At 39.9% G+C, this 26,818-nt stretch overlaps 1 protein-coding gene across 8 annotated transcripts in view; it reads right to left on the bottom strand.

The window, feature by feature from the left end:
* Nucleotides 1–26,818, bottom strand: part of MEF2A (myocyte enhancer factor 2A) — a 145,024-nt gene that overhangs the window by 37,621 nt on the left and 80,585 nt on the right. For 5 of the 8 annotated variants that reach the window (XM_054041390.1, XM_054041388.1, XM_054041384.1 and 2 more), the window contains exons 4-5: nucleotides 9,166–9,303; nucleotides 5,505–5,724 (exon numbers count right to left, since the gene is read on the bottom strand). In XM_054041390.1, the coding sequence (XP_053897365.1) occupies nucleotides 5,505–5,724; nucleotides 9,166–9,303 (358 nt within the window). Of the gene's footprint in view, nucleotides 1–5,504; nucleotides 5,725–9,165; nucleotides 9,304–9,368; nucleotides 9,501–26,818 lie in introns of all 8 variants that reach the window. The other 3 variants (XM_054041389.1, XM_054041387.1, XM_054041391.1) reach the window with 2 other exon arrangements.

Genomic DNA, 26,818 nt, shown 5'->3' on the forward strand with positions numbered 1-26,818 from the left:
CCATCTGAGGGTTGAGCCACCAATGTAGAAACTCTAGTGTGTGTCCTGGAACCATCACTACTGAGTCCAGCCTGTCGCGCCACAGGCGGTATATCTGGGCGAGCCACACTTGAAGGGGTCTGAGCGTCATTCTGGCATACCTGACTACTTAAGTGCAGGCTGCCATGTGTCCAAGGAGACTCAGGCATCCCCTGGTGGTAGTGGTCAGGTACTGCCTGAGGCTTTGAATAACGTCTGGAAATGGGTCTCTAGCAGGGATGTCCTTGCCTGTACTGAGTCCAGCACCGCTCCAATTAATTCTATTCTTTGGGACAGTGATAAGGTTGACTTGTTCACTTTGAGGAGTCCCCCCAATCTCTCGAACTTGGACCTGACCAATCATACGTGAGACTTTATCTGCTCCCTGGTACGGCCCCTGAGCAGCTGGTAGTCCAGGTATGGGTATACCTGCACTTGCCTCCTCCGGAGGAAGGATGCTATGACTGATATGCAGTTGGTGAATACTTGGGGGGCTGTAGACAGACCAAATGGGAGGACCGTGAACTGATCGTGTTTGTGGTTGACCACAAACTGGAGAAAATGTCTGTGCACAGGCCAAATGGCTATGTGAAAGTACGCATCTTTCACATACGCGTACCAGTCTCCTGGATCCAGGAAAGGGATAATAGTGCTCAGGGAGGCCATGCAGAACTTCAACTTCATCATGAACTTGTTGAGTTCTGGGAGGGCTAAGATGGGTCTGAGACCCCCCTTTGTCTTGGGGATTAGGAAATAGCGGGAGAAGAATCCCTTCCCTTTAGCTCCTGAGGAACCTCCTCCACTGCTCCCATGGCGAGGAGTGCCTGCACCTCCTGGATAAAGAGTTGCTCGTGAGAAGGGTCCCTGAAGAGGGATGGGGAAGGAGGGTGGGAGGTAGGGAAGGAGCAGAATTGGAGAGAATATCCCATTTCTACTGTGCGAAGGACACAGCAGTCTGATGTTATTTGGGACCATGCACGGTAAAAGTGGGACAGACGATTCAGAAAGCATGTCTATCTAGTGGATAGACATGTGCGCTGTCCTCGGGCGTCCCTTCAAAAGGCCTGTTTAGATCCTGATGAAGGTCTGGGCTGGCCTTGGCCTTTCCCCGAGGTGGGGTTGGAAGGTTTGCATCTGCCGTTCCTGCCCCCTCGCCTATAGAAATCCTGCCTCGGCCAAGGAGGATATGGGCGCTATTGTTGCAGTTGGGGCTTGAAGTGCTTGTGTTGGGTTGCTGGCATGTGCATTCCCAACAACTTCATTGTCGCCCCGAAATCTTCCAAGCTATGCAGCTTGGAGTCTGTCTGTTCGGAGAACAGCCCCGCGCCCTCAAAGGGGAGGTCCTGCAGGGTTTATTGTAACTCCAGGGGTAGTCTGGACACCTGAAGTCATGATGTCTTCTTTATGGCTATGCCTGAGAAGGTATGGGCATCTGAGTCCACAGAGTCTAGGGATGCCCGCAGCAAAGTCCGTGCCACCGCCTTCCCTTCCTCGACAGTGGGGAGAACTCAAACCTAGAGTCTGGAGGAATTAGCTCTTTTACTAGAGAGCATGCTGCAGGTGCAAAAACAGATATTTGCAGCCTGTGGAAGGGACCAAGTATTTTCGTTCCACATACCTGGCGGTCGGTGGAATCGAGGCCGGTGTCTGCCACAGATTCCTGATGTTGGTCTTGATCAATGGCAGAGCTACCCGCGATGGACCTTCGGGAGTAAGAATGTCCACCATGAGGTCCTCAGCCTCGATCACCTCCTCTGCTTGCAACCCCATGTTGCGGGCAATCCGCCTCAGAAGGCCCTGATGTGCCCTATGGTCAGTCATTGGAGGGCCCGAAGCGGAGGCTCTTGCCACTTCCTCGTCAGGGGATGAGGATGAGGTGGCTGGAGGAGGTAATGGGTCCTCCTGTACCTTCGGCTCCCTGACCTCCTCTTGGAGGACGTCTGCCCCTGTGGCGGCCATAGCTGAGACGACTGTAGTCTGAGCCTGTGGCTGGTCCTGTGCTGGAGTAGCCTCGGCAGTGGCCTGAGGCTGAGGGGGCAGCTGGGACTAGGTGGCCTCGGATCCCCAAGGTGTAGGCCTGTCCCTGGCAGAGTAGGGCGGTTGGTGTGCCGACGCAGCTGACCATGAAGCCCCTGAAAGGGAGCCCTGGGGCTGATGGTAAGCCCAGGGAATCAAAAGAGCCATTGTGCAGGGGGCTGCCAGTGTGGCTGCGCCTCCCTATGTCACCTGTGCGACCTATGCTGACTATGCCTGGATATTATGAGTCACCGTCAGAGTCCAAGGAAGTGGACCCTGAACGTGATGACCAAGGTGGAGCTGAGGGGCCCTGCGCAGGAAACTGGTGCCGAGCCGAAGAGGCAGGAGACCGGTGCCGTAGATCGGCGAGTATCCGGTGCTGGCAATCAAGGACATGATGTTGGTGCTGACTTGGTGCCGGTGATCGGTGCCAGTCCACCCTTGGTGCCGGAGACGGGGAGCGTCTCGGCGGTGATAGAGATGCTCTGACTGAGCACGGTGCCGGACAGCGGTGCCACGGCGATTGCGACTGTAAGAGGTGCCGCGGATGGTGTTGAGCCAGGGACTGAGAGCGCCGCATCATGGCCGGTTTACCTCTAGACGGTACCGGACGTATCGGTACTGGAGGTTTGTCCCTCAGAGCTGGGGGCTGTGAAGCCATCATTTCAATAAGGTCTCTGGCAGCTTCAAAAGTGTCCAGGGTGGAAGGTGGCTCAAACTCCTTCACCTGGCACTGCCCTTGCGGCAAGACACAGTGTGCTGGACTCAACAGTCCCTTCCGGGAAGCCGAAGTTAACGGCAGAGACTTGTGTTGTTTAGGCATCAATTCCGTTCTGAAGTGCGCCTGTGCATCTCCTGACAGTCCCATGGCTTTCCTAGCCAGTGAGCACTCTCTATCAGCCTTCTTATGGCACTTGTGCGGCACCAGCAAGGTGGAGCAGTGCCGGGGCGCTGTCCCTGGCTGCGGTGCCGGGGAGCACCAGTGCCAAGGGTCTCTTAGGCTAGGTCTATACTACCCGCCTGAATCGGCGGGTAGAAATCAACCTCTCGGGGATCGATTTATCGCGTCCCATTGGGACGCGACAATCGATCCCCGAATCGGCGCTCTTACTCCACCAGCGGAGGTGGTAGTAAGAGCCGCCGACGGGAAGCCACAGAAGTCGATTTTGCCGCCGTCCTCACAACGGGTTAAGTCGGCTGCGATACGCCGAATTCAGCTACGCTATTCACGTAGCTGAATTTGCGTATCTTAAATCGACTCCCCCCTGTAGTGTAGATGTACCCTTATACTAGAGTCATTACTTGGCACCGTGTCACACACCGATGCCGGAGCGCTCCATACTGATGCACTCAGTGCCAAGTCCTAGCGGTCCGCAAGTGAGAACTGTTCCAATGGCCATTACGGACGGTAAGAAGGAACTGAAGGGGAGTCGGGTCGGCAGGGTTATATATTAAGCACCATGCCACTCCAGGGGGCTCCACAGCTGACCCGACGGGAGCTGCTAAGGGAAAACTTTCCAACGACCATGCACGTGGCATGCGCACACCTGATTGGAATTGACGTGAACAAGCACTCAAAGAAGAATTTTTGTTCCAGAAAGTAGAGGAAATAACGAGGTGGACAACAATTTTAAACTTGATTCTGACCAACAGGTAGGAATTGGTAGCGAATCTGAAGATGAAAGGCAATTTGGGTGACAGTGATCATGAAACAGTTTGGCATGATATGATGAAATAATATATTTCATGATTCTATGGAAAGGAAGGAATGAGAGCAGCAGAATAAGGACAATGGACTTCAAAAAAGCAGACTTTAACAAACTCAAAGAATTGGTAGGTAAGGTCCCTTGGGAAGAAAATCTAAGGGAAAAAAGTTCAGGAGAGCTGGCAGTTCCTCAAAGAGACTATAATACAGACAACTGCCAAACTATTCTGATGGAAAGATGGGGAAAATAGGAAAAGGCCAATATAGCTATAATATCAGTTCTTTAATGACCTGAAAATCAAAAAGGAATCTTGTAAATATGGACAAATTGATAAGGAGTACAAAAGACCAACAGAAGTACGGGACAAAATTTTTAGGCACCTGGAGGATAATAAGGTTATAAGGAATAGTCAGCATGGATTTGTCAAGAACAAATCATGCCAAACCAACTTAACTGTGATAGCATTACTCATGTACTGGATAAGGGGGAAGCAGTAGACGTGATGTACCTTGATTTTCGTAAGGCTTTTGACACAATCCCGCATGACATTTTCATAAGCAAATTAGGGAAATGTGGTCTAGATGAAATTACTATAAGGTGGCTGCACAACTGGTTGAAATACTATACTCAAAGAGTAGTTATCAATGGTTTGGTGTTAAATTGTGAGGGCACATCAAGTGGGATCCCACAGGGGTCAGTCCTGGGTCTGATACTATTCAGTATTTTCATTGATGACTTGGATAATGGAGTAGAGAATATGCTTATAAAATTGGCAGATGACACCAACCTGGAAAGGGTTGCAAGCACCGTGGAGGACAGGTTTAAAAATCAAGATGATCTTGACAAATTGGAGAATTGGCCTGAACTCAACAGAACAAAATCCAATAAAGACAAGTGCAAAGTACACTGCACTTAGGAAGGAAAAATAAAGTGCACAACTACAAAATGGGGAATAATTGTCTAGGTGGTAGTACTGTTGAAAAGGATCTGGAGGTTATATTGGACCACAAACTGAATGAGAGCAGTCATTGAGATTCAGCTACAAAAAGGCTAAAATGATTCTGGGGTGTATTAACAGTATGTAAGCCACAGGAGGTAATTGTCCCTCTCTACTTGGCACTAGTGGAGCCCCAGCTGGAGTACTGTGTCCCATTATGGGAACTACAATTTAGGAAAGATATGGACAAACTGGAAAGAGTCCAGAGGAGAGCAACAAAACTGTTAAAAACTTTAGAAAACCTGATTTAAGAGGAAAAGTTTAAAAAAAAAAAAGGGGGCATATTTAGTCTTGAGAAAAGAAGACGGGGGGAGAGGGGGGCCTAAAAACAGTCTTCCAATATACTAAGGGCTGTTATAAAGAGGATAGTGATCAATTGTTCTCCATGTCCACTGAAGATAGGACAAGAAGTCATGGGCTTAATCTTCAGCAAGGGTGATTTAGGTTAGGCATTAAGAAAACCTTTCTAACTCGAAGGGTAGTTAAGCTCTGGAATAGGCTTCCAAGGGAGGTCACAGAATCCCCATCATTGGAAGCTTTTACAAACAAGTTGGATAAACACCTGTCAGGGATAGTCTACATTTACTTGGTCCTGCCACAGTGCAGGGGGCCGGACTTCTCGAGGTCCTTCCAGTCCTACATTTTTATAATTTTATCCATTAAAGAAATCACAATTACAGCATACAGTTTTGCTAGTTTTTCATAATGTAAGCTTTATGGGAATTGAAGGGGAATAAAGAAGAAATGTAGCACTACTGAAGTCTTACCTGCATTGCCAGTACTTGGCGGTCTCTGAGGGGCTCCGGGTGATACATTTCGATGTAACGTGGCCTGAGGTGGGGAGAGCATGGTCGTGTCTGTTAATGATGAACTGGCTGCCAGTGATGGGGATACAAGGGAACTCCCTGGGTTACTGTAGGTTAAAGTATTGGGGTTGGACACTGGAACCGTAACAGACATTGAAAAGTTCTGGGGAGGCAAGCCAGGCTGAAAACAAAAACAAGAACATATTAATATTGCACAGTAATGTTTGTCAAGGCTATAATATTGAGATAAAGTCAGATTAATTATGTTAGTTTAGTAATTCTGTATCACTGTAAAAATGCACACTTATAAAACATCCACTCTGAAGAGACTGGTATTGTGATCTACAGTACTTTAGTTAAAGATACATTTCAATAAGGTCATTTATCAATGTCGGGTATATTAAGAGCTACAGTTTGTAAACATTAGACTGGAGATATTTTATTGATATTCATCCATTAACTTTAATCAGAAGTATGCCATTATTTAACATTTGATTCCTGATACCAGAAAGCCAGTTGATAAGCTATACATTTTAATAATCAATGAATTTGTTGCATCCTCAAAATGTAAGAATACATAAACATGCACAGTATAAAACAAAACTGAGTCAGTCATGAGACAAAAGAAAAAAGTTAGTAATGGTATATTTTTTCTGATAATATTGACATTGAAATTAAAGTATTACTATTGTTTTAATTACTATTACCACAAATACTTTTTACAGACTAGAAAATTCAGAAGTGAAGTAGGTTTATTCCAAAACTGATTAACTGATTTTTCATCTGTGTATGGGTATCAGAGTAATACATTCTATAGTATACAGAACTATTTACCTGAATACTAATGAATTTCTGTAAATTAGTTATATGTTAGAGTGCTAATTATTTGAATATAGAAATTTTGATTGAATCTTTATTTCTTAGTTACATACATACTCAATATGAAAACATTTAATACCCAATAAGCTTTAGAAAATACAAGGATTATAACCAAATTTTTCGAAATCATAATTTTATATAATTAAGAATTATAATTATCTGTTAAGAAGGCACTCTCCATATGTAAACATCCATCCAATAAGCTGCATTATTGATATTTTATTTTTACATGCAGGCCACTTCAAAGAACTTTTTAATATCTGACAAATTATTTATTTTTGCACTAAATTTTTAAACATACACTACAAATTTTTAAGCAGCACAAGGCAACACCTTCAAACGATTCCAAAAATGTAACAAAGGCAATGAATAGCAATATCCTTGTACGTGTTTCTTTCTACGTAGAATAGGGTTTCTCAAACAAGGGTTGCCGCTTGTGTAGGGAAAGCCCCTGGCGGGCTGGGCCGGTTTGTTTACCTGCCCTGTCCACAGGTCCAGCCGATCACGGCTCCCACTGGCCGCAGATCGCTGCTCCGGGCCAATGGGGGCTTTCCAGCAGCCCCCACTGGCCTGGAGCAGCGATCTGTGGGAGCCGCAATCAGATGGACCTGCAGACGGGGCAGGTAAACAAACCGGCCTGGCCCGCCAGGGGCTTTCCTTACACAAGTGGCAACCCCTGTTTGAGAAATCCTGACGTAGAAGCACCCAGTGATAGCAACTTTTATTGCTACAATGAAAACCCACATTTCACGCTGCCAGCCCATTTAGTGGGTAGGCTTTTAGATATGACCAACTACTCCATGCTATCTGTCTTTCCTCTCCTTTGACAGCAGTCAGCACAAAGTCTTTCATAAAGGCTAGGGGACTATTTTTTGTTATATGATCCATGGGTATGGAAATAAAACCATAACAGTTATAAATTAACCATATGTAAATAAACGTAGGGAGCTCTAAAGTTTACAATTTTAATCAGTCATTCTAATTATGGGAACTTTTTCAGACTGGAATTCATGGCACACAGTAGAGCCAGAGAAATTGACCTGAAAAGCTAATGTTTCTATAAGAGGCGGCAGCTTAGAGACTATACTGGAAGACTGTGACTACTCGTCAGAACTCAGACCTAGAGAAGATGCCCTGACACACCACTTCTCGATATCTAAAGTTTCAAGTTGATCTAAAGAACTACCATTAGGATTCAGGTTCAAAGACACAAAAATGGCCACTGATGTAAACCCTAGAGAGGATTCTTCAAACTGGCAACGAGGGACAAAAGATATTGCCTGTGTACAAACATAGAGAGCCTAATGAAAGAACTAATGCTGAGTATCAAAGACTGACAGTACACAGTTAATCCAGAGCGATGTGGATTAACAAAGGAATTATTTCCATTACTGGAGAGTTGGTTGGGGACTATAGTCAGCTCTTGTATATTAAATCACTCAGTTTCCATGTAGATTTTAAGAGGAACCTAACCAGTCCACTTTTTAATTGCCACAAGAAATCCAATGATGTACAACTGAAAAGATATAGCAGAGCTTCAAAATTACTTTCATTAGGAGGCAATATTTTTCTTTGGCATATTCTTCAATTTCTGATTTATTCTATAAAGCAAAATTAATGTACTTTTAAAAAGGAATTAATATGACCCCCAACCCACCAAACACACCAATAAATTACAACAGTGGCACCTAAACGTCTTGAACCATGAGACCCCCTAATTCCTCTCCAAGACTGATGCTCCAGTAAACCAGTCCATGACCCCTAGAACAATCGTATTTCTATGTATACAAAATTGTGAAGCGCAGTAGGCAGTCTGGTTGGTGCTAATGTGAGGACTCAGGCCCTGGCCAGGTTTGCTTTTGGATTTGATAGCTGTAAAATGGCATGTGGGAGGTCTTCTGACCCTACAAGATATTGGGTAAAAATTTCAAGAAGTGGCTATGTGGTTTAGGTGCTTAAGTCTATTATCAAAAGTGACTTAGGCACTTGAGGATGAGATTTTCAGAAGGTATTCAGGTGCCTAAAGATGTAGATGGGCAGCTAATGAGATTTTAATGGGGGTCAGGTGCCTTACTGCTTAGGTACTTTTCAAAATCCCACTAGGCACCTATTACTTCTTTAATCACCTAAATACCTTCGGGAAAAAAAATCACACCTTTAGGAGCCTATGTGCTTACATCACTTTTGAAAACAGGACTTCGTCTTTTAAGTCAGATGGTTTTGAAGATATTACCAATTGACTAATTTACTATAGGGAGAACAAATTCTCTGTATAAGGGCATCTTCCCAGGAAATATTTTTAAGCTGTTTGTCATTTGTTGTAACCTTGTTCCATTGCAGAGGGTTAAAAAAATAAAAATCTCTCTATATAAGTTATCTTACATCTCAGGATAAGAGTCCATCCTAGCTTTACAAAAAAAAGAAAAATGTTTTAGGCAGCATCTAGAAAGGGGGGTGGGTTCCTGAGAGTCAGGAACATCATAAACAGGTATGAAACTTCAGGAGCACAGGAGGGGAGCTACAGACCCCCTGGGAAGTTTAAGAACTCCTAGTTTACATGATAGTTTCACATAACTTTCAGAATTTCTCTCACATACACGCATATGCATACATAATGAATAGTTATTTCTGCTTCATAAACAATTAAACCATCTTATCTTTACTGTGCTATTCAATGGTAAGCAAAACATTGTGAAAGTTCTCATGCACATGATAAAAACACAAGCCGTTCTTTAGTACTCACTGCGACTTTATGATTCCGCATCATATTATCAAACTCTTCATTAATTTTTTTATATTTTTCTTCTGTATGTGGCGTGAGCACATATGAAGTGTCAGGGTCCGGGCTGTCACACCCTCTGTGTTCCTTCTTGTTCAGAGCCTAAATAATGAAGTTAATAAAAAGAATCAACAAATAAAAAGTAGAGGTAAAATAAAAGTACTTACAGGGCCTCGCTTGAAAATAAAATCACTATCTTCATTTAGTTTGCTGTATCTGTCCTCCGATAGTGGACTGTGCTCAAAGTAATCGTCAGCATCAGGGCTTTCACAACCATTAAGGCCTTTTTTTCTTAAAGTCTGAAATACAATTGGAAAATTCACACACAAATAATACTAACTTGCCAAGACTTTTTGTAAGCTGAATCATATTCAGAGCCACTGAAACTATATAAAACTGTCAGAAACGCACCTCACTTTAAGAGACAAGCTAGGCCTTTCAAAATAAGTAGCTCCACAGGGCACCACGATGGAAGGTGCATTTTGAGGCATAGCCTCTCCCAGCTCTGATCTCATGGGTAACTATAACCCAGGGATCGGCAATCTTTGGCCGATCGCAGCTCCCACTGGCCGCGGTTCGCCGTCCCAGGCCAATGGGGGCTGCGGGAAGCGTCGGCCAACACATCCCTCGGCCTGTGCAGCTTCCCGCAGCCCCCATTGGCCTGGAGCGGTGAACCACGGCCAGTGGGAGCCACGATTGGCCGAACCTGCGGACGCGGCAGGTAAACAAACCAGCCCGGACCGCCAGGGTGCTTACCCTGGCGGACTGCATGCCAAAGGTTGCCAATCGCTGCTATAACCTATCATTACTTTGGCCCCCAGGAATTCCATGACCAGCATTTGTTTTAGCTATCTGCTGATGTAATCAAGCAGTTTGACATATACAACTAACATTGAAGGCTACAGCAAGAGGTTAGAATTGTTAGTGGTAATAAAAAAAAGGTACTTCCCATATTAGCATAAGAATTCAGTGCAGCGGCTTTCTTCCTTTCTTTTTTTAAATAGTGTACTCTGTAAGGAGGATGTTATGCCAAAATAAATTATTGGCCTTGTATTAATAAAACATCAATGTTGGCTTCCCAAATTTTCTATTCTCACTAGAAAACAGTAAAATTAACTGTGTAGAATATAGTGAGTAAAATTTCCAAATGAATGCATTATTGAATGGTTTTAACAACATATATAACAATTTGCCTGATTAGTTAAGGCACATACTTTCATGGACTTCAGTCACTTAGCATACAACATGAAAAAAAGGACTGCATAGAACATGACAATCCAAGAAGAACAATGCTCAAAATGCAACTGTTTTTATTTTGCAAACCCTTTCTAAGACACTGCAGTTTTCCAAATGTAAGCTTTTTTCACGTGCATATCTTCTGCGGTGACTTAATTTTAATGTGATTGCTTTGTTGGGACTTTTCCTGTTTACTAAATATGGACCTGCTTCAACATTCCCTTAATGTACATGTCTCCCCACTACACAGCTATGAAATCAGCTACCAAAAGACAGGTTTTTGAACTTCAGGTCTCTTGCCTTTAAGATCCTGAAAAGTATATTCATATTCTTTAATGCTTATTTTTCTTTGGTATTATAAGTTCAGAAAATCCACATAGCAAGCAAGCTCATGTTTTTGTTTGTTTTAAATAGAATCTCAAAGTTCTCCACCTCTAGGAAGAGCTTATTGTTAAAAGAAAATTTGTCAGTGAAATGTAATCATAAACATTTAAATGTCAGAAGTGTGAGAGAGAACAGTGGTGCAGAGAGAATCTTCATTTGGACAGACAACGTATCTTTATCCAACTTGTCTTGGTCTTAAAAATAAAAACCCAACCCCACAGAATTAAAATCAGAGCTACCTGTCATTTCATGTACCATAGAGGAATTGCATTCTCAAGGCTTCCTAAGCAACCTGAAAGGTATTTGGTTCTGTCACCGTTTGAATTTCCATTTAACAATTGACAGTGAATCTACTTTTAGAAGAAGAATCTCAGTACAATTATTTGTTAGTTTTTTTTTTTAAATGTTATCTTTTTTCTGATTAATAAAAGTATATATCAATTCTTGATCAAACAGAATAAGGTGCCCAGATCTAATGGTGATAGGATCCACATTAGCAGCTTGGTAAGCAGACAAACTGTACAATTATCTGCAATTGAATTTCTTCAGAGAAATGTTCAGCTTATGCTATCAATAAAGCTAGAAAATTGTGTACCGATTGCACGTCCACTAAAAATAAACAATTTTACTTAGTATTTTGTTAGTAAGCAACCGATTGCTTAATTTCACTTCCTAATGGTAAGGCAATACTATACAAAATTCAATTATGCAATATGAGATTCTCAAAGATCACAGGTCATCATTGGCGAGATATAATTCCTTCTCAAATTACTTGGCATGTGCTGTGTATCCCACACACACTGTCTGGAACTCCCACAAAAATTTAATCACTAAATCAGCATATGGGGGGAAACAGGTGTAGCTTTTTCTAACACCTGTCACAGCATTGATCTCTGCTGGTCTAACCAATCAGGTGGACACTTACATGGACTTAGCCATACAAGGACCTGCTGTTTAGGACTCTGAAGGTCGGAGACTGTTATCCCTCCCAACCCTTCTCAACAAGTTCAGGCTGTCAGTCCTCTACACTTTGGTATCAGCAGGGAAAATGTTAACACTGTATAATCTGGATTACATTTAACCTTTATAATCTATAAATAGAATTTGAATAGGTTACGTCTGTACATGGATCCGAATATACAAACTGTGCCCAGTCACTCCTTTAGGAGCAGCAGTAAAACATGTTATAGTGAAGTAGTATTAAATATGTAAGTAAATTAGAAAAAGACAGCCTGCAAGAAATGTACAGTGGATATCTGTGTGAACTCCAGCCTACATTTTATACTCTATATTATTTAAATATTGTGAGAGTTTTGATTTTTATAATATTTAAAATTATTTTGCCAAATGTTTTATAGTAATTACACTTAAAATCTAGGAATCTCATAAGTGTCTCTCTCAGAATGCCCAAATAATCAGTACAGCCTAAGTGGAAACTTCAAAATTTAACTCTCAAAATGCATACCCACCAGTGCTGTCCACCAACACTGAAGTTTAGAAATTAAACAAACTATTAATGTAAAGTGTACATATATTTAGCCTAATATAAGAATGCATTCACCCTTTTTTCAATCGTCAGTTTTTATTCTGATAGTAATGGGGTTAACCCTGCCTTGACTCATGAGGAAGTAAAATGCCTCAGTATCTCCACTTTAAGATTCTGGAAACCTTCACTCCAGATGGTGTTCCTGTCATTGTTAGAGAACTTAAAGTTATGGTTCACTATTACAGATAAATCCAAGTCTGTGTTTGATATCCAAAGCTCTGTTTCTTTATCACCAAAACATGAACTGTCACTTTGAGGACCTAACTGACATAAAAAGACTGTCTACTTTATCACTATCCAGTAGCATAATAGTAAAAAAAGTTTCTCCTGAATGGCTGGTACTAACAAGTGGAATGCTGTAATCTGTTAACAAGGCCAGGCGAGGCCTGTGGGAGACAGGCCAGCCTCAGTTTTCTCACAGGCTACAAAGTTAGACATGATAACAGGCTCTCGCTCAATAAAAAACACAAAGGTCATGACTACTGGGAATCAAACTGTGTGTATGCAGGAAAGAAAAATTCCATAAACAAGTGCTGGCTCCACCCTCCATATTCTCTATGCTACAAGTTATTACTTCGACACTGAATGTAAGTAAGTGATCCTCCCAAAATTCTTTCCTAGATACGATCGCAAAGACTGAGAAATGTGTAGATCCCTGAAAATAAAGCATGTTAAGAAAAAAAAATCAAAGACCACCAAATAATCTTTAGGTAGCATATAGAGATGGGGTCACACACAGAATGTGTGTATGATACTAAACATAAAATCTTAAAGTTTTTGCAGTTCCCGATAACTAGAACAAAAGAGTACTACTTATACTGGTATTTTTGTACACACAATTAAAAATTCTTATTAGAGGGAAAGAAAACATTTCATTTCATGTTCTGTAATGGAATGTTTAAGCATCATAAGGAAAGAATACTAACTCCTATTTTCTGGATTATTTCAGGAGTATATCTGGTCCTTGCAATAAATCTGTAGTATTTTCATTTTCTTTGTTGGTTCCCAGACAAAGATTTCTGAAAACCTTTTCTGATGGTTGTTTCCTAATCCACTATGTTGAGCTCCAATAAATATGTGTTTGTAGCTTGGATGTTACTCTGGATCATTTATTAGTTGATTAGATCAGAGAACTACAAGATTCTTGTCATAAGAAATTCACCATGTGTATTTAGAAGAAACCATAGCAGGTGTGGAACCTGTATATACATTAAAATTTAGTGAAAACAATAGCTTAATTGTGTTACAAATAAAGACATTGTACAAATGCCCCAGTAAGCTGTGATAAATGCTGATAACAGAGTGACTCAGAAGTTTTAAAATGGCTTTGTTCCACCATGTAAAAATAAAATATGTAACTAAATGACTGATGGTTGTGTGTTGATTTTCGTGTAATGACTGGTATGAGGAAACACCATATGAGGATGTTAATGATGGATTAACCATAAAACGTTCAAAAGTTATGTTTAGACAGCAGTACAAATGTTCCAATATTTTGCTGAACCTTTCTCCAACATTTTACTGTAAGCAAAATGCTTTTGATACTTGCTAGATAGAACACCTTGGTCAATTCCCCTACCAGAAATACACAACACGGATAGCATCAGTGCTCACTCCATGCCTTGCAACTTGCCAAAACTCTAATCTGGAGGGTTTCTCACTAGGCAAAAAAATAATTTAGTTTCCCTATTCAATCTTGGATTATGTTGCTAAAATTTACAAGAATGCCAATTAGTATTAATTGCAATGGTTATATTTATGATGTGAACACCAATCCAGGAGTAAGTGGACTGACCGTTATAAAAATGTAATTGTGTTCTGGAACTACTGACCTGATTTTAATCAGTAACATACATGCAGAGGCTGTGGGTTTGTAATTCCTAGAATCTAGTCCCTAGAACCATCAATTCCCTCCAACCTGAGCTCTGGGATCATCTCCTTCCATCTCCCATTCAGACCTTTCCACCATCCCTTTAAACTCTATCCTCACAAACCCTTGCCCCAACTCCAGGCCTCCTCCTCTTCCAAAGATGTGTGACATCCTCACTGTTACTACCCATCACAGTTGCTGGCAGATTTAGAACATCTGCAGTGTCCACAACCTCTTTTTAAATCTTGCACTCTGAAGCTTTTCCAGATACACAAAAATTCACTTGTGCTGTTTCCAAAGCAAAATCTCTGAAGTTCACAAAAATGAGAAAAGCAACGACTAGTCCCCACAATTAGAGGATGCAAGCCCAATAATGAATCAAATGAATGGCGAGGAGAGGAACACTGGGACCCTGCCAAATTGCAGAGGCACACATTTTTAGTGCTTTGTCCAGTCCATTTTTAATGTTTCATTTGATGAGACTTTCCCTACTTTCCCTGTGAGATTTATTTTTACATATGGACAGCTATGATAAAAGAAAGTTAAGGTGCAGAGTCAATCATCTAGAAGTTAAGAATTCCAGGATTAAGGTTGCCTGCACATACCTCATCACTGCCTTGCCCTACATCACATCCTATTTTCTAGATTACTTTAGGACTATATCTAGTCCTTACAATAAATCTGTACTATTTTTATTTTCATTTTCCTTCTAAGTTTCCAGCCAAAAGATTGAGGCTCCAAGTGCATGGTCAAATAAGAGAGATAGAAATTAATTCCTCTTGGCTCAGTAACATGATGCTTCTGTCTGCACAACTCAAAATTACATTGGCATTCCTGCAACCATATTGCATTGCATATCTATTTTACTGTCTACTATCACTAACACTTTCTGTACTACAATGTCACATTTCTCGCATTGAATGAGTGTACTTCAAAATTATTTTTGATTTTATTGTATAGCTCCATTTTTCTTGATTAACCTCATTATGTTACTTTCCACAGTTTTGTGCTTTTTAATAGCTCTATGTCTGATAATATTTCTTCTCTGTCCACAGTGGTGCTCATGACTCCTCCAGCTACAGGATTAATTGCATTTGTCATAAAAAAAAACCTGTTTACCGCACCTTTGAGATAATTAAGATGTTAATCAGGACCAACCCTAATAACAATACCTGTTTAGTATACTAACCAGGCAACATTACCCCCATAACTCAATGAAAGAAAATCTTTTTTCTACATTAGTAATCAAAAATGTTACATTCTGGCTTAAGCAAAAAATGTGCGTTTTAAATAGAACTAAAAGCAGGCCACAAATGCTTGTAAACCTACAGGACAATGAATGATGCATTTAATTTTGCAACTTCTGTATGACTGCCAAGACTAGAAGCTTCACTGAAATATATAAACAGTGTTTATACAAAAAATTAAATTAGAACACAATAAAATAAACTAGATAAGTAACCAAAGTACTGCTTTCACAACAGTTACGTACCACCCTTGCAATTGAAGACCTTGACTTCTCAAAAGATGAGGTCTGTGATCCCTTAGTCAACCAATATCTAAAAATAAACATGCTTTCCCCCAACCAGACAGACAAGAACATATACCAGTGGTCGACAACGTTTGGTAAGCACCTTGAGGGATGTGCTGGCCGCCGCTTCTCGCCGCCCCCATTGGCCCGGGATGGCGAACCGCAGCCAGTGGGGGCTGCGATTGGCCGAACCTGCCGCGTCAGCAGGTAAATAAAACTGGCCCGGCCCGCCAGGGTGCCGAACGTTGCCGACCCGACATATACTAAACAAGTCCTGAATACTCAACTCAGTATTCTAAAATAAAAGATGTATTTTCCACATTTTAATTTTTTCTCAATTTCTAGCAGTACTGTAATAGTAAAAAAAAAGTTTAGTATGTAAATTATTTACCATATATTGTCCAGAATATCAAGGTATCAAATAATTCTAGGTAAAGTGATGAAATACAAAGAAGTTTGGTAATGATTACATTCTTTGATCCAATATTACAGTATGTGGAAGAAAAGTTCTCTCTAGGATTAACTAACGGATACAGTGTTTTATAAAGAAATTAACAGGTCCAAAATAATAAGTCATAAAATACCAGGATTGGCCATTTGTACAATGATCATTTATATTCCACTGTAGATAGAGCTATTCATCAATCTTAGATGCAGGAAGGTATACTGCTTGAAAGCTTATTATCCCTGCTGTATGCCACTGTCTAGCAAAAGAGTTTCTTGTTCTAAAAGCTGGAACATTTCCAATATCTGGCAAATTTTAACCTGTATCTCTGGCTTTCCAAGAATTAACACTAGCTGTCAAATTCCACTGAGATACAATAAAGACTGCACTCAGGATTTAAACCTCTGTTTCTAAAAGTAAAGCATACTGACAGTTTTATAGTAGATACTGTATGCAACTTAACTATTAGCTTGAAGCACTTTTGTTATGAAACATACATCAATGTAAGAGAAACAAATCCACAAACAACTGGCCACGGTTCGCCATTCCAGGCCAATGGGGGCTGTGGGAAGCAGCACGGGCCGAGGGATGTGTAATACAGTAGTATTATAATATGATGTACTGCTTTTACATACTTGTTATAGATTAGCGGCTTCTCTTAGATAACTGACCTCTTCCCAATTGTACAGGAGAAAAGGGCATTTTTCATCTCCAATATAGCAAATGCATTAAACGTGAAGCGTACAACAGGTAATTTGTTAGGTGTTGTAATTTGATGTTACCCAGTCTAACACTAACTAAATGATGCAATGCCCAGAAGATTAAAAAGGGGCACCATTTTTTTCTTTTTAGAAGCAGAGATCTAGACAGTTACTATCAAGAAGAAAATGTATAAATATTGACACTAATACATCCCTGTTAAGTAGCTGCTCCACACGTATTATTGTTATTAAAGTTAATGGGAAAACCAAAGATGGAGCATCTACAGAGAGGTTGTTTATGAAATAGTTCATTTTAACTGACATGTATCAGAAATTGAATGATGGTTTAAATGCATAGGGTAAGTTCAACTCCCAGCTCAGTCACAGACTTGCTGTGTGACTTCAAGTAAGTCACTGAAATCTACTGTGTGCCCCAGTTCAGAGTTAAACTAAGAAATGCTCTCATACTAAATGTGAGATTGAAATTGTAGAGAGGAAAGCTGTTCCAGTGGTTAGAGCTATGGCCTACACTCAGGAGACCCAGATTTAATTAACCACTCTGCCATAGATTTTCTGAGTGACGCTGGGAAAGGCACGGCTCAGTTTCCTATATGTGACATGGGGAACATAAGAATGGTCATACTGGGTCAGACCAATGGTCCATCTAGCCCAGTATCTTGTCTTCTGACAATGGCCATTGCCAGGTGCTTCAGAGGGAATTAATAGAACAGGTAATCATCGAGTGATCCAGCCTGTTGTTCACTTCCAGCTTCTGGCAAGAAGAGTCCATGGACACCCACAGCATGGGGCTGCATCCCTGACCATCTGGCTAATAGCCATTGATGGACCTATCCTCCAGGAAGTTATCTAATTCTTTTTTGAACCCAGTTATAGTTTTGGCCTTCACAACATCCCTGACAACAAGTTTCACAGGTCAACTGTGCGTTGTGTGAAGAAGTACTTCCTTTTGTTTGTTTTAAACCTGCTACCCGTTAATTTCATTGGGTGACCCCTGGTTTTTGTGTTATGTAAATAACACTTCCTTATTCACTTTCTCCACACCAGTTATGATTTTATAGACCTCTATCATATCCCTTTTTACTCATCTTTTCCAAGCTGAAAAATCCCAGTGTTTTTCTCTCTCCATATGGAAGCTGTTCCATACCCTTAAATCATTTTGTTATCCTTTTCTGTACCTTTTCCAATTCTAAAATATTGCAGTATTCAAGCTGAGAGTGTACCATGGATTTATATAGTGGTATTATGATATTTTCTGTCTTCGTATGTATTCCTTTTCCTAACAGTTAGCTTTTTTGACAGCCAGTACATATTGATCAGATGTTTTCAGAGAAATAACAATGACTAAGATCTCTTTCTTGAGTGGTAACAGATAATTTAGACTCATCATTTTGTATGCATGGTTGGTATTATGTTTTCCAATGTTCATTAATTTGCATTTATCAACACTGAATTTTATCTGTCATTTTGTTGCCCAGTCATGCAGTTTTGTGAAATCCCTTTAACTCTTCAGTCAGCTTTGGACTTAACTATCTTGAGTAATTTTGTATAATCTGCAAATTTTGCCCACCTCATTGTTTACCCCTTTTTCCAGATCATTCATGAATATGTTGAACAGCACTGGTCCCAGTACAGATCCCTGGACGACACCATTATTTACCTCTCCTCATTTTGAAAATTGACTATTTATTCCTATTTTTTGTTTTCTTTTAACCAGCTACTGATCCCGAGAGGATCTTCCCTCTTACCCCATGACTGCTTACTTTGCTTAAGAGCCTTTGGAGAGGGACCTTGTCAAAGGCTTTCTGAAAATCCAAGTACACTATATCTACCGGATCACCCCTGTCCACGTTTGCTGACCCCCCTCAAAGAATTCTAATAGATTGGTGAGGCATGAATTCTCTTTAAAAAGCCATATTGACTCTTCTCCAGCAAATCATGTACATTTATATGTCTGATAATTCTGTGCTTTACTACACCTCTACCCAGATATAACGCGATCCGATATAATACGGTAAAGCAGTGCTCTGGGGGGGTGGGGGGGCTGTGCACTGGTGGATCAAAGCAAGTTCGATATAACGCGGTTTCACCTATAACGCTGTAAGATTTTTTGTCTCCCAAGGACAGCGTTATATAGAGGTATAGGTGTATAATTTAAACCAATTTGCCTGGTACTGAAGCTAGACTTACCCAGCCTATAATTGCCAGGATCACCTCTGGAGACTTTTTTAAAATTGGTGTCACATTACCTATCCTCCAGTCATCTGGTACAGAAGTTAGTACATACCACAGTTAGTAGCTCTGCAATTTCACATTTGAGTTACTTCAGAACTCTTGAGTGAATCCCATTTGGTCCTGATTTATTATTTTTTAATGTAGCTATCTGTTCCAAAACTGTCACCTCAATCTGGGACTGTTCCTCTGATTTGTCACCTAAAAAGAATGGCTCAGGTTTAAGAATGTCCCTCACGTCCTCTGCAGTGAAGACTGATGCAAAGAATTCATTTAGCGTCTCCGCAACAGCCTTAACTTCCTTGAGTGCTTCTTGAGCACCTCGATCCAATGGGTCCAATGGCCCCACTGATCGTTTGGCAGACTTCCTGCTTCTGATACACTTAATTTTTTTCCTGTTAGTTTTTGAGTCTTTGGCTAGTTGTTCTTTAGATTTTTTTTTTTTGACTACTTTTCACTTCACTTGCCAGAGTTTATGTTCCTTTCTATTTTCCTCAGTAGGAGTTAACTTCCAATTTTTAAAGGATGGCTTTTTGCCTCTACCTGCTTCTTTTACTTGGCTGTTTAGGCCCGGTGACACTTTTTTGGTCCTCTTATTGTGTTTTTAATTTGGGATTACATTTTATTTGATCCCAATACTTTCTTACCTCACAGGGGCGTTATGTGGATAAATACATTGAAGATTGTGCAGCACTCAGATGCTAAGGTGATAGGGGCCAGACTTGCAGAGAGAAATACCTGCCACTCAAACTGTCTAGTTTTCTCTCGTTTGGCCTTCATTGATTAAAGTAAATTTTCTTCACAAAAAATGGTTTAGTCTTTTATGAGGTCTATGGTCTTCCATAAGAGAAGTAATCAGAAAAAGAGGTTTATCGTATCAAACATGACTTATCCAGGTTGCCATGAATTAGACACCCAAAGAGGTCCTTACAGACGTTTCAGTACTAAGTGCCTATCTTGTAATTTCTAGATAGCTGTGCAAATCTGCTCCTTGCATAAACTTCTGATTCTTTGCTCAGTGACCATTCTAAAATAATAATATAGGATAACTTTCCAGCCAGGCTCCATTTTCCCCACAGCAGGCACAATTTCTTTCTTATTGTGAATGTAAGCGTGTCTACACAGCAAAGACAACCTGTGGCAGGCCTGTGGCAGCCGACTTGGGTTTGCAGGGTTCGGGCTGTTTCATTGCTGTGTTGACTTCCGGGTTCAGGTTGGAGCCCTACCACCTTGCAGGATCCCAGAGCCTGTACTCCAGCCCGAGCCCTAAGTCTATACAGCAATGAAACCACCCCACAACCCTAACCCCAGGAGCCCACGTTGACTGGCATGAGCCAGCTACGGGTGTCTAGTTGATGCGTAGACATACCCTAACAGTACACTTATCATTCAATCCAACAAAATACGTAACACAGAAATTCACAGGGACTGAATGTAATGGCCACAAAACAGGAGACTCCAAGTTAACAGGTGAAAAAACGCAGTTAATTCAGTATAGGACATTTCTTAAGCAACAGTGGATCTCATCAGCACTCCATGCCATCAATTCACCCACATGTTTTTTCATCCCCAGGACAGCCTTATACCTAAACCATTCTGCATCAAATCTTAGAATCCAAGGACAGGAAGGGACCTTGAGAAGTCAGCTAGTCTAGTCCCCTGCACTCATGGCAGGGGTAAGTATTATCTAGACCATCCCTGACAGGTGTTTGTCTAACCTGCTCTTAAAAATCTGCAATGATGGAGATTCCAACACCTCCCTGGGCAATTTATTCCAGTGCTTAACCACCTTGACAGTTAGGAAGTTTTTCCTAATGTCCAATTTAAACTGTCCTTGCTGCAATGAAAGCCCTTTGCTTCTTGTCCTGTCATCAGAGGTTGCTTCTTGTCCTATTCTCCTCCTTGTAACAACCTTTTATGTTCTTGAAAACTTATGTCCCCACTCAGACTTCTCTTCTCCAGTCCAAACAAACCCAACTTTTTCAATCTTCCCTTATAGGTTATGTTTTCTAGACCTTTAAATCCTTTTTATTGCTCTTCTCTGGACTTTCTCCAATTTGTCCAATTAAAGTCAAGATATACCACATCTACCACTTCCCAAAGGCTTATTACCCTGTCAAAGAAAGCTATTATGTTGGTCTGACACGATTTGTTCTTGACAAATCCATGCTGACTGTTACTTATCACCTTATTATCTTCTAAGTGTTTGCAAATTGATTAATTATTTGCTCCATTATTTTTCAGGGTACTGAAGTTAAGTTGACTGGTCTGTAATTCCCCGGGTTGTCCTTATTTCCCTTTTTATAGATGGATACTATATTTACCTTTTTCCAGTCCTCTGGAATCTCTCCTGTCTTCCATGACTTTTTGAAAATAATCGCTAATGGCTCAGATACTTCTTCAGTCAGCTCCTTGAGTATTCTAGGATTTATTTCATCAGGCCCAGATGACTTGAAGACATCTAGCTTGTCTAAGCAATTTTTATCTTGTTCTTCCCCTATTTTAGCCTCTGATCCTACCTCATTTTCACTGGCATTCACTACATTAGACGTCCAATAGCTACTAATCAATTGCTACTTATAAAGAAGTGCAATTCACTAAAAAGATCTGAAAGAAGAGTCTCATTAAAACTCAGGGTTGCGGGGTTGGGTTTTTTTGTTTTTGTTTTTAATGATACACACAAGTCTCAGATTACCAGAAAAAAATCTCAATACAAAGTTTCCTTTCATAGCCGAATCCTATTCCCAATTTGGCCACTGACTCATTAGCCATAGGAACAAATTAACAACCTCAACTTTCCTGTCAATAAAATGGAGATAATACTGAGCTTCGTAAAGCACTTTGAGATTTCCCAGATGAAAACTATTACAAAGAGGCAATAGCACAAACTTTTCAGAAACTAATTTGGGAAACACGATTTGTCTAAACAATTTGAGTCTTTTCTAAGTAAAGCCCCCTTGTGCATAGATTTTAAATAAAGTTCGATCTACAATGCAGACACTTTGGTTTTTCCACTAGGTTTCACAATACCATGTTAAGCCAATGATTAACAAGTTAGTTTATTTATCTTGCTATTCTTCTAATAAGGCTGAACCAATGTCTATCAATGAAATAGCCACAATTCAAACAAGTTTCTTTTAGCAGCAACCAAGTAACAGGCAGGTTTGGCTCAACTCTCATTGAAATTCATTAAACAAGGTGCTGTACGTTCTAATATCTGACAAGTGCACTATTTCAATGCCTGAAATAGATCTTCTGCAATTAACACTTTGAATAATGAGCTTTTCAATGATGCACTACTGGATATAAACTTAGCTACAAGGTCATATTTGCCAAGATTTGAACTGTAAATAATCAAGACAACAAGAGCAGAACCTTTTAAACTCCATAAAAATATCATCAACTTTAGTGGGGTAGAGAAAATAAAAAACTAAAAATAGGAAATTTTCCTCCTAAACTAAAATTTCTTACTTCCTATTAGAGATAAATTGGTAAATACGACAATGTTGGTTAAATGTTAATTTTTAAATTGAAATTTATCAATAGTTTTGGATGATAAATGTAACTGATAATTCATATATTAACAGCCTGTCATTATGAATCAATTCAAACTCCCATATACAGTAATTACATTATTGGATTCTGCAAGAATGGCAGGGCAGGAAAAAAGATCTGATTTAATATAGCTACAAGAAAAATGACACCTGCATCGGACTTTTGACCACTGGAATGTACCTATTCTACTTCTTAGATATTATTCGCAATGATTTAACGATGACATCGCAAGCGAATAGTGCAACCAGTTATTCTGGGGATTAATGGCACAATCTCCACCTGCCAAAAAAGTATGAAGGGTGGCATATAAAACTGAGAATGTTTCAAATTGCATTCGGAAATTCAATAGCATTGCCTAAATTAGAACCAAATGACATCTAAACAAGGAATGCTAAGCAAGGAATATTTAAAGATGATCCTTTTCTTCCTTTAAGTAAACATTAATAGGATTAACGGTGCATCTATACAAGGCTTTTTGATGATTAAGTGGAAGCTTTCACCTTATCTCAAAGTGCGCATAAAAAAAGGGATGCCAATGCACACTTCATGCACGCTGAAAATTCTTTTACAAAGGTCAGTATTATGAACTCGGCTCAGATCACAATACAAAGAGGACTGTTGGTAAGCAGACTGTTGGTGGATAGAAACAGTTTTCCATATCACAATAATTACCACCACAATTGGCCCCTTTTGTGTAAGTCTATGCATGGAAACTGAATTACACTTCTACCTCCAGAAATGGACCCTGGAGGAAAGAAAGAAAAAAAAAGTTGAGGCATGTTTCAGGATGGTGCCTAGAAGCTTGCACCACCATTGCTGGGTCTGTAACCACTCAATGGGTAGAAGAATTACTGAATCATAGAAACTAGTGATTAGGATGACCAGACAGCAAATGTGAAAAATCGGGACAGGGGGTGAGGGGTAATAGGAGCCTATATAAGAAAAAGACCCAAAAATTGGGACTGTCCCTATAAAATTGGGACATCTGATCACCCTACCAGTGATGGAAAAAAGACATACCAGACATGTAGCTAATTCAAGACTGTTTTCTAATTGTAAATATATTAGTGCAGATTTACAACCCCGGTTTGTCATTCAATTAGTAATATTAGTTCTTTTTCCTCCCTTCATAAGTTAAGCTATGCAACCCTTTAACCATTTTAGTAACTCTTTTCTGAACATTCACCAGTTTTCTAATCTCTGATAATGACATGGCTGCAACTGACAGAAACATTCCAACTGTGGTTGCACCAAAGCCCTAACAGAGGGGGACTATTAACTCCCTGTTTTGGATGGTAAATTTCTGAGTAGGAGGTCAGAAAACTGCATTGATATCTTCTGCAGCTATACAACATTCCACAATTTGTCAATATGGCAACTTGCACTGCTCTAGAGCCATTCAGTTTTTTTGTATAAAATTAGATGCATAGCTTTTATTGAAAATAACTAATACATTATCTGAAAATACTTTGGGGGTCTCAATTGTGGTGAAACTGGGTGTGAATATTGAGAATGGGCCCTGAGAGAGTTGAGTTAACAGCACATCTTGAGTACATAGTGAGGCCAAAGGCTCCCTAAAAAGGTCAGTAGAAAAAAAGACAGCTACTGTGGTTCTTCAAGATGTACTATTCACATGGATTCCATGTCCCACTCTCCCTTCCCACTACTACAAAGTCCTGCTTATCTGGAATTCTGTATTGATGAAAGAACTGAGGAATGGTTGGGCTCACTTTGCCATTTCTACCCCTTAGGGTTATGGAAGGGACAAAACATTCAGGATGCAAATGTGACCCCTCAAATGACACCACTGGCCAAAAGAATCCAATCTTGGATGCATGTGCAGTAAGAGCGGAATCCACATAGACAATCAATCATTCAAAGTAGCCCTGGTTATTCTTTATTTATGAATGATAAAAAAAATGTCTGGGTTGAATGGGTCAGTTTAAAAGCATGTTTCAATTCAGCATTTTTGAGAAATACCAGATAAATAGGATACTATGGTCTACTTATTTTTAATATATATCATTTGCTTTTAACACAAGTGGATTCCACTCGTCAGCTACAATAGCCATGGACAAGGATCATGAGTTCCACACTAAACCATGCATTATATGGCTGTTTATAGGCCATCATCTAAGTAAAGTCTGGGCTAAAAATATTAAACCCTCATTTGAGAAGTTGCAGAAATAAATCTTCCTTTAAGATGTCCAGTCATACATCTAATAAGCCAGGTGACATCCTAGCACATAAAATGTAAAAGAAAATTAATGTAATTCAATTCAATTATTTCATTACAGAAAAAAAAAAACTAGTTTTATCCTGGTAATGTTTCATTTTCAACCTAAATGATGATTAAAATGTACATGTTTAAGCAACTGGGTGTTATTCCAAATGATTTATGCATCCTGAAAGGAACTGTACATAACTCACTTGTCATACTCCTTAATCAAGAGTATGACGAGTACATGACAAAACAATGTAGCCAATCCTGTACACTATACTATTTTATAATCTGAAATGTTAAACAATAACTTGGTTGGATCAGTAAAAAAAATCTGGTACAATGCCAGTTTTAATTTAACCTTTTCCTCAAATACTGCAGTTCGTGATTTGTTTTCCATCTACTCAGGACTAAGTGATTAACAGACTTAAAAAGATTATTCAAATTTGGACCTAAAAGCAAGTAATATCAAGTAGACTTTTCATACTGGAACGTTAAATTATGATGAAATTATATAAAATTTAATTCATAGCACGATAGCAGGAATTTTCTGTAGTCAAATATGCAAGTGGTAAGAGTATTCATGACACAAACATAGTCTTAAAAATAAAATCCTCTAGCAGTAATGGAAACAGATTTTGCTCTGGCTGTTATGAATGTTCAATATTTTGCATTATTCCAGTTAAGATTACTTCTAGTACATTGTAAAGGAGAGCACAGTACAGTGAAAATGAAGGGTGTTTAAATGGTTTTGTAATTAGATTTTAAAACATTCTTCAGATTTAAGAGGTATAAATAGCTCACACCTTTACTAGCTAATAACGGTTATATGTTTAATGTGATCTTCATGAAAATGCTACGTCATCTACAAGGATAGCATGAGCCAATAATTTGAAACCATAATAATTAAAAGTAATTTAAAATTAACTAATAATTGCAGAACGTTCCTTGCAGTTAGCGATTCCCCTAATGGAGTAAACTACCCCTTAGTGTTCCATTTAACAGGGACTTGCCCCACACCAGCATGGAATTTGGTATACTTTTAAAAAATGGTGTCTGTTAAGGTCTCAAATATTCAAAATTTTAAGATCTGGACCAGACCTCTGGAAATTTGCCAAGTATACATCAAGCAATAAATACTTAAGGTAGGGATGGGAACCAAAACCAGATATTCAGCAAATTATTTGAGAAAAAGAGTATCATTTGTATTCAGAAAAATGTGCAGAAAGATTGGTCCTGTGACATTGATCACAAGGGTCAAAAAACAGTGTTAACCAAGGTCTAGGGTTTTGTACATAGATACCTCAGCCTGCTTAGTACCATGGCAAACACACCATTAAAAATCCTTTCCCCCTTTTATTAAAGATAAAGAAAAGAAGGAAAACAGTTAAATATTTGAAATGTAAAGTATTAAATAAAGTTTTTATTTTAACATCCCTTGTTCCCCTTCTCCATAGCTAGAGAGAATTTTTAGAAGGAAAACCCCTTTGTTTGACAGTCTCTTAGCTAGTATTGAAGATGGCAATAACTGTCTTTTTTGGGAAAAGAGAAGAAGTTAGTTGAAATGGGTTGCAGCTGCTGTTGTTGCTGCTATTAAAATCGGATTCCATTTTATCCCAGGTGGTGTTTAGGATTCAGCTGGACCTGGTAGAGATGGTGATGTTATCTGGGTCCCCCTCTCTCTTGCCTGGTCTGGTCAGAATATTTTGCAGGATTATGACAACAAAAGTTCAGGATCCCAGGAGATGGTGGGGTGGCAGCCATGATGGTGAAGCTTGCTTAAGTAGCCTCCATCTGTTATTTCCCCCCCTCCCAAGTCTCTTTCTTTAAGGACCCCAAAAAGGGTATAGTGGGTAGAACAGCCCCTCCCCTCATTTT

The sequence above is a fragment of the Malaclemys terrapin genome, chromosome 10 (genome assembly GCF_027887155.1).
Source record: "Malaclemys terrapin pileata isolate rMalTer1 chromosome 10, rMalTer1.hap1, whole genome shotgun sequence".
NCBI classification, from domain to species: domain Eukaryota; kingdom Metazoa; phylum Chordata; order Testudines; family Emydidae; genus Malaclemys; species Malaclemys terrapin.